At 56.9% G+C, this 8,588-nt stretch overlaps 1 protein-coding gene and 1 long non-coding RNA gene across 3 annotated transcripts; one reads left to right on the forward strand and one right to left on the reverse strand.

Moving 5' to 3' along the window:
- Nucleotides 1-1,255: 1,255 nt before the first annotated feature.
- On the forward strand, nt 1,256-2,632 carry TM2D2 (TM2 domain containing 2). 2 transcript variants are annotated; one of them, XM_083811818.1, is made up of 4 exons: nt 1,256-1,526; nt 1,614-1,701; nt 1,799-1,914; nt 2,152-2,632. In XM_083811818.1, the coding sequence occupies exons 1-4, from the start codon at nt 1,321-1,323 to the stop codon at nt 2,378-2,380; spliced, it is 639 nt and encodes a 212-aa protein (XP_083667944.1). In that variant the 5' UTR covers nt 1,256-1,320; the 3' UTR covers nt 2,381-2,632. The 2 variants fall into 2 exon arrangements, with proteins under 2 accessions (XP_083667944.1, XP_083667945.1); XM_083811819.1 differs by having other exon boundaries at nt 1,257-1,526; nt 2,090-2,632.
- On the reverse strand, nt 2,489-5,855 carry LOC310886785. The gene is made up of 2 exons (XR_014575479.1): nt 5,300-5,855; nt 2,489-3,718 (listed from the first exon to the last, which is right to left on the reverse strand). It is a non-coding gene; the product is annotated as an uncharacterized lncRNA (long non-coding RNA).
- Between the last annotated feature and the right edge of the window lie 2,733 nt (nt 5,856-8,588).

The raw sequence follows: 8,588 nt of genomic DNA on the forward strand, positions 1-8,588 counted from the left end.
TGGACGTCTCACTTCCACAGGAAATTGGTAACGCAAGAGTAAGCCGTGCAATTTGACAGCCGAAATCATTAGCTGATTCAGCTGATGAGCCAAAAGGACATAAAACTTATTGACACCAAAGGTAAAGTAGTATCTAGTGTGAAAACAAAGTTTGTGTGGTGGATGTTGGAAATAATCTCTCCCAATGCCTGGCCCAAGGAGGGGACTTTGGTGTTTTTCAGGAAAAAGCATCCCAACGTCCTGTGTCGGAGCAGGCACACGCGGCCCTTGCAGCAGTTGATAGTGGGACTGCAGGACGCCCGCCCCGCTTCTGAAAGGGCGCAGCGGAGAGGACAGCGAGACGCCAGGGGTGGAACGACCAGCAAGTGACTGGGGCCTGCGCAGCCACCTGCGGTGGGGAAGAAAGCCTACAGAAGGTGTTTCCTCCTCTGCGTTTTGTCACCGTCAGTCCTCTTTGTGTGCCTTACGGTATCGTATGGACTGTATGGACTGGTCTCTAAAGGAAGCGGGGCTGGCGGAACAACACGAGCGGCAGCACAACGCAGCGCATCAGGGCGTAAATCGGTGAATACGGATACCTGCGGCGGTCCCCGAGACCGAGAGCCGGGCAACGGCCGCTGCGGGACTGCGCTGGGCGAGTCCTAGCTCCGGGCGGAGAGCAAGGGAGGGGAGAGGCCCCGGAACGAGCCCCCCGGGTGAGATCCGCCACCCGCCGGGTCCTGGCGCAGTTCTTTGCGGGAGCCGCAGGACCGGCACGGAGCAATTCTCAGACCCCCCCCCCCCCGCGCTGCCGAGGACGGGGCCCCGCGGCTCCGGGCCCCGCGGTGCTGTAACGGCAGGGCCCGGCGGGGCGCCCGGCCCCAGCCCCGCTCCCACGTCCCGGGCACGCACCGCGTGCTGTTCGTTGTCACACCGTGAATACCGCGCGCTGGGGGCGCAGCCAGCGCGGTGCCCGGTCCCCCCGGTCCCCCCGGTCCCCCCGGCCCCCAGCCCAACCCAGCCGGCCCCGGGGGCCCACACCGTGAGGCACCCCCCGCTGTGCCCCTTTTAAGAGCCCCGGACGCCTGCTTATCCCGCCCCCCGCTCGTTGCCGACTGGCTGCCGCTCCCCGCTAGCAGCCAATCGCCTCCTCATCCGGCGCGCACTTCCTCCCCGCCGCCCCGCGGCTCCCTTCTCCCCCTTCCTTCCGAGCTCCCATTGGCCGCCGCCGGCTACTCCCCGCCTCCCGCCGCGCGGCGCCGCGCGCTCCCATTGGCTGCCGGCAGCACGGCGGCGGCGGCGCGGTGCGGCCCGCGGCGTTTCCTAGCAGCGGGCGCCGCCATGTCGCCGCGGCGCGGCGGGCCGCTGGGCTACGCGCTGCTGTGCGGGCAGGCCGCGCTGCTGCTCGGCAACCTGCTGCTGCTGCACGGCGCCTCCCGCGCCGCGCCCAACAACGCCTCCGAGCCCGACGCGCCGGGGCCGGACCCGCCCGCCGCCGCCTGGGCCTACAGCGACCCGCAGGCGCCGCTCGTGCTCTGCACCTACCTGTGAGCGCCGCGCGGGGCGGGGCGGGGCGGGCCGGGCCCCGTCAGGCCGTGCCCCGCCGCCCCTGACGGCCCCGTCCCGCCCCGCAGCCCCGAGGAGTTCGTGGAGTGCGAGGAGCCCGTGGACCACGGCGGCAACGCCACGGCGCAGCAGGAGCTGGGGCACGGCTGCGTCAAGGTGAGCGGCGGCGGCACGGGGCCCGGTGACGGGGGGGCGGCCTCCGGCCCGGCTGAGGCCGAGGCTGAGGCGAGCTCCCCCCCCCCCCCCCCCCCAGTTCGGCGGGCAGGCGCACGGCGACGTGGACCACACGCGGGTGCAGTGCCGGGCGCTGGACGGCATCGAGTGCGCCGAGCCGCGGAGCTTCCTGCGCGGCAGCAAGCCCTGCATCAGGTAGGAGCCGGGGACGGCCTCCCCCCGCCGCCCGGCACGGCCCGGCACGGCCCGCAGTGTGCCCAGCACCCGCCGGGGGGAGCCGCGCCGCCGGCACCGGGGAGCGGCCGGGCCCTGACACCCCCCCGCCCCCTGTCCCCCCCCCCGCTGACCCACCTCTTGCCGCCGGTTGCAGGTACACCGGGCACTATTTTATAACCACTTTGCTCTACTCGTTTTTCCTGGGTTGCTTCGGAGTGGATCGCTTCTGCCTGGGCCACACGGGGACGGCCGTGGGGAAGCTGCTGACGCTCGGAGGCCTCGGGATCTGGTGGTTCGTGGATCTGATTCTCCTCATCACCGGAGGGCTGATGCCCAGCGATGGCAGCAACTGGTGCACCGTGTACTGACAGGAGCAAAGCTGGTTCCAAAGAAAACCACAGCGTCTCCGCAGGACTGGGCATGGACGCTTCCACTTGCTGCATAGCATCAGAACAGACTTCTCGTGCGGGTTTCTGCCTTGCACAAACGTGGATTTACAATGCTGTAACTTGATCTGCAGAACAATTATTCCTGTTAATTCCTCTGTACATACCTTGGACACAAAATTGTTCAGTATATATTTTGCTTGTTTACAATAATCTGGGCTTTTTTCCCCTCAACCGGTAACAGTTTAAGAACTCAGATCTTGCAAACACTGGCAATCAAATTAATCTTAATAAAGTCTGGGAAGAACTGACTCCACTTATCTTTGATGCTAGTAGGGTACATCCACACAGAGATGCAGGCCCCCATCCTGTGGTTGTGTGTGATGATTTAGCAAAGCTTTACAGTTGAAACCAAACAGTGTTATAGAGACTCTGTGGCAAAGTCATGAGCTCCAATTCTAACTGACTTGCTTAAGATCATGTGCGCTTGCTTCGGGTGAAGCTGGGTTAGATCTGGGAGAGACCGCACCCTTTTGGAGAACATCACTTTTCCTTCTTTCAGGCTGGAAAAGCCACAGTGCACCAAAAATAAATTCAGTATCACAAAACGAAGCACTTGTTTCCACTGATGTGGCTTCCCCTACTACGTCCACGTTCTAGAAATCGAGGACACTGCGTCTACCCCAAAGTAGTACGTGTATTACTTTACAGTTACCTGGGTCTCCTGTCCCCTGCCCTTCACGGTTAAGGGCATCCTGCGTGGTGCTGCAGCTAAGTGCTGGCTCCAGGGACAGGCTGCAGAGCGTGAACAAGAGAGGGGAGCTGAGGTTAGGCTTGTAGGGACAGCTGGTTGAGAGGTGGACGTTAAAAGTCTGCGCAATGGCAAAATAAAAGTGTTTGACGGCACAGAAAGGACTTGCAGTCTGTAAAACAATCTAAAATTCTGCCATGGAGCAGCCTCACGCCTTCCCACTGCTGGTGGATACTCACATTTGCTAAAACCCACGGCGGGTCAGTGGCAACCGTTTGCAGTTTACAGTCACGCTGCCAAGCTCCACTTGCAGACTCTGGTAACGTCCTCATAAAGCAGATCAGCTCGGCTCCCGTGGTGTTAGAGCACTGCACACATTTATGCCTGTGACGACATTAGTCCCGATCAGTAAACTTGTGCCCCAGTTAATTGACAGCAAACGGACAAAACTGCCAAATACAAGCTTGGCCTCATTAGTGACAAAAGCCTTACTTCCACCCTGGAGCTGCAGGGGATGGCCAGGAGCCATCGGCGAGCTGGGAAGGGGTCAGGATCGCAGAAGGGTGAATCCTGCATCACGCATGTCCTCGTGCTAGTCAGCCCGCTGCCTGAAGCGCTGCTTCAGCCATGGCACAGAGTGTGCGCGCTACCGAAATGAGCAGAAGCTTCAAGCAACCACACACACAAAAGAGGAAGCCCTACCAGATGCAGTTTGAAAACTTCGCAAGTTGAATAAAAACGGGAAAAGGAAGCTGCTACAGTAAGTCACACAGACAGAACCAGCCACCCGAACCAGAACCGTATATGCAAAAGTCAATTAACATTTGACGTAAAACACAGCAGACGTATACTTGCCACTCTCACACATTTCTGCAAATTAAGCACCCTCCAGTTGTCTGCATTCAGCAAATTTCTGCCGGTGTTACTTCTACTTCTGTCTTCAGTGGAACTGCGAAGGGGTTCGCTTTGGCAGGGAATTGTGCCTGTTCTAGTTTTGGTTTGTGGGTTGTTGCAACAACTCCTTCTGTCTGGGGAATGGGATTTATATCCCATTTAGGTCACAAGTAATCTGAATTTGGCAGCTTTGAATAGGTCTCGGGGCTGTGGGGTGGGTGGGGGGAGCGTTCATTATAAAACTACCACATTCTTCAGACTAGTGGAACAACGGGGCTGGAAAGCCCATGGTGGGAAAAAAAAAATTAAGCTGCAAGCCAGAAAGAAAAAAAAAAATAATAATCCTGTGTGCAGAAGCCCATCATCATTAACATCTCCCCATGCGCTCAGCCCTGCAGCTGCCAACTAACAGCAGGGGCTCAGATTCCTTCCATAGCCGAGGCCATCGCTGACTGCGCTGAGTGCCGAGGGTGTCGGCCATCAGGCCAACCCTTCCTCACGCCCTCATATTCAGAAAGGCAGCAGTCGTCGCGGCTGCCCTGCTGCCCATGGATTCAGCCCTCCCAGGCCAGAATCTCAACTTGCCATTTTTTTCTTCAATGCTAAGCGGAAGCTTCTCAAGCGTTCTCCGCTCTGCCTGAAGTTATGCTACAACTTGTTGTGACCACAGCTTAGGGCAACATCTCATACTGCAGTCATGTGCAATAAAAATGGATTATCGTGCTGTACATTTTAAAAGTTTTTTTTTTTTTAAATAACTGTGATTTTTAGAGGTTATACCATTTTAAAATCTGATAAAGTTACCTAGTTGTTACCACTTTCCAACTAAATGCACGTTCGCAGATTTTTAAACTGGAGCTCGCTGCTCTTTCCTGTGATCTTTCTAAATTCTTGAGGTTCTTCGGTTTTTGTCCAAATGTCTTCTCCTGAGTCCCTCTCTCTTTTTTATTACATCACAGCAGTAAAATCTGGGGGTACACGTTAGGGTATAATCTCAAGCTTCGCATGGGAGCATAGGGAAAAAAAAGTCTGTGCTGAAGCTTTTTAGGTTTTGTTCGCTTTAAAAAAGGTTTCGGAGGGATGGAGTCATAAATATAAAGACAAAACAGAGAAATAGATGTTGTAATATGGTAAATGCGAGCCCAGCCCTTATCTCATCCTGAAACGTGCGCGGGCCTCGGCCCAGCGGCCGTGCTGCTGCGGCGGCTCCGAGGGCGGCTCCGCGCGGGCGGCCTGGGAGCCCCGAGCGCCGCGAGTGGAGTCCCCGCTGCCAGGCTCTGCTCTCACGGACAGAGCGGATGGAAAAGCAGAACGACAGACAAAATTTGCTTACTTGAGAGCTTGTGGAAGCGTTTCGATTCCCACGTATTTCTTTCCTGACTGAATTTTCCCTAGAAGGACAGAATGAAACACGTTCCCGAAACCAACCGAAGCACGGCCAAAGCCACATCTCAGCGAAGACCGAGAACTCGCTGGTACTGCCCACAGGAAAAACAGCAGCAAATTGCGTTGCTCGCGCTTTAAACGCTGCGGATCGTTTTAAGAAGAAAGCCTGAGTTGCTCCTCTGAGAAGCGGTGCGTTCATGGTCTCAGCTGAACTCACCACAGCGTTCAGGCCAGCAGCGGGCACCAGTGAAGACAGAAGCGGCCCAGGTTTGTGTTCGCAGCCAGCCCCACGGCTGTGCAGTATCTCGCGGAGCTGCCTCCTGCTCCTGCCAGGCCTGGGCCGCTTAGACCGTGCCTGCAAGGCGTCGCTCCCCCGAGCTGCCAGTAACCACGAGCAGGAGCCGCAGTAAGCAGCCACTTCTCCGACCTCTCTCTGTGTAACCACGAGGTCCTGCAAGGGACCGGAGGGTTTGCTCGGAGCAGGTTGCAGAGGAGGTGCCAGCACTTACCGTCAGCGTGCTCAGCCCCGTGACCTCGCCATCCCGGTGGAGCAGAGCCCAAAAACTACGGCGGCACCTCGCGTTCACACAGACGTCTGTCCCCGTTTTGGAGGATGGCCCTTGCAGCAGCAGCTGGTTGAAGGCAGAATCGTGAAGTAATTCTGAATTTCGCTTTCACAACAAGACCAGCTTATTCCAGGCACAACTAGGGTTGGAATAGGAGTTGCTTGGATGACCTTAAGGCCACAAATGCACCCGCAATGTTGCATTTGTTAATGTTAATTCAATAACAAACCTGTGGCGCAAGAGGAAGAAAGAGTTACTGGAAGAAACATGAATTTAATTTCCCGGTGACAGTAAGTTTGAAATCCCAGCCTCAAGGTTGTGCTTCCCCAGCGTTTACTTAAAGCAGGGAGGAAAGCTTTAGAAAAGTAAGGATTCCTCTGGTAAATGACGAGATTCGCTGGCCTGAGGTGCATCACAGAAACCCTGCGGTCCTCAGACGGCACAAACCCAGTGCATGGGTGCAGGCGAGGCCATGGCACCAGCCGCTTCTGGGCGAGGTGTTCAGGTGCCCCCGCACCCTGCGCTTGCTGCAGCCCACCAGGACCCCCCCAGGGGCCATGGCAGGGCTGGGTGGCCTGGGGACAGGCCCCCCCCAGACAGCTCAGCACCCACGTGGCGAGGGTCTGGGGGATTTTGTAGCTGAGAGGGAGCAAATAAACACAGCCTGACGAGGCACACCGAAGACAAGCACCTCCCGTGCGCAACGAACGCTTAGCGCCAGGTTTCCGAAACAAGTCGGAGCACGGCCGTGGGCGTCACAACGGCAGCCGGTGCGCCGAGCGCTTCGGCAAGTCGGGCCCTGCCTGCTCGTTGTCCACCTCGAGTGGCAAACGCAGCCCGCAGAGCTCCGGCGGCTTCCCGCGAGGCTCGCCAGTGCTCCCTCCGGGTCAAACGCCAGCGTCCCCGCACACTCGCACCCACCTGCACTGAGTTCACGGGTGCCCTGGATTTTCCACATAAAAGTATCATTCCGGTGTTTAAATAATATTATGTGACGGGTACTGATATTTTTTAAATTGCTCTGAATTTAAAAGGGCTTCCCAGCATTTTTTGGGGAAAAAAAAAAAAAAGTGTTCAGTTCAGTTATTATCTTCACTTAACAAATGGATACAGAAATTTCCATTTTGTTAGCTGCTACAGTGTGCTACATCGCATGAGGAATAAGCTCTGACTTTATTCTCCTATAAAGTGAGTTCCACTGCTTTTAATTCCCATTGTGCATAGGGCTGATGGAAAAAATGTCAAAGCAAACCTGGGTGAAGGAAATTCTCTTCTTGTAGAACATCTCTCATTGTAAATGAAAGAGTAAGACCTACTATGCCCTGCTAAGATTACTTTCAGATGACTGTGCTGCGGTTTCTTCATTCTCAGTCTATCAATGTCAGCAGCAGAGGCAACAAAAACATACACTGGATGCGCTGCAGTGAAATAGAAAAGGAACCGAGAGGCATTAGATATGGGCAAAAGACAGGCAGTAAAAGAGAGAGATTTAAATTCACCAAGGGACAGCCTGAATTTGCAGACTGCAGCAGGGTAGGGGTCTTATTAGCAATGTGACTTCTTCAGAGACACTCTCCAGGGTATGAGGGTTGTCTCTGGGCAGGACCACCCCTGGCAGTGGGTGCTGAGAGGTTTGGGCACCTACGGGAGGCAGGCACGGCTCCCCTCCCTTCGAGAGGCATCTCCTCCGCTGAGCAGGACCCACACCACCTCACGGCAGGCAAGGACGAGATTGTGGCTGGCAGCGGAGCCCCTGCTGAGCCGCGAGCCCTCTCCCTCCTGCTGGTCGGGCCAGCAGGGCTGGTTCTCCCCGCCAGGAGTGTAATTACAGCAAGAAGGGCTCAGGCCAGACACTTCCTGGGTGCTACTTCCCGGTGCAATATTGCTGCGACTGCTGCGCGGACGTGCATGCAAAGAGGAGAGGCGCCCACGAGACAGTTGCTGCTAATTACAGAGCGGATCACAGAGCCCAAACCTGGGAATTTCTGGGGCATCGCTCTCTAAGCATCCAGGAATCCCACTTAAAGCTGACCAAAGTGCTCTCTGCTGCCTGTGGTTCCCACACCCCCGGGGGCAGCGTCTGGAGTTTGATCTTACGTTGGCGATAGCATCTGTCTGAGCGCAGCCCATGTCTGAGACCTCCGGGCCGAGCTCCTCATCCTCTCCCTGCCCATCGCTGCTGAGGTCAGTGGCATCTTCCAGAGGCAGTGCTCAGAGGACGACGCTGCTCAGTCTGACCCCAGTGCCTCCAGCCACCACCGGCAGGCTTGGGGCAGCCGATAAGTGGGGCAGCCAAGGCTGAAATGAGCTCCCAACCCCTCTGAAGTTGGGGGTTTGGTGTTTCCGTGCTGCACTCTGAAAGGAGGAGCTGTGCTGAGGCTGCAGGGCTCCCTCAGGTCACAGCGCTCTGAGACCTTGGGGACAGGTCCTCAGAAAGCCAACGCCGGTACGGGAGGCAGCAAATAGCTCACACGGGGATGCAAAACGCCAGAGCTTCAAGAGAAGGCGCTGGGGTCCCGTGTGCCGCGCACAGCGTGCCCAGGAGCCGTCTCCCAGCGCCCCAGGGAGCATGCACGTTTGCAGGGCAAACTAGCATACAGCTCAGAGCACACAGAACGCTTTCAGAACGTGACATAGCAAGTCTCCTCACCTTACTTCCATGCCAGCAGT

Source organism: Anser anser (genome assembly GCF_964211835.1).
Source record: "Anser anser genome assembly, chromosome: 26".
Taxonomy (NCBI): domain Eukaryota; kingdom Metazoa; phylum Chordata; class Aves; order Anseriformes; family Anatidae; genus Anser; species Anser anser.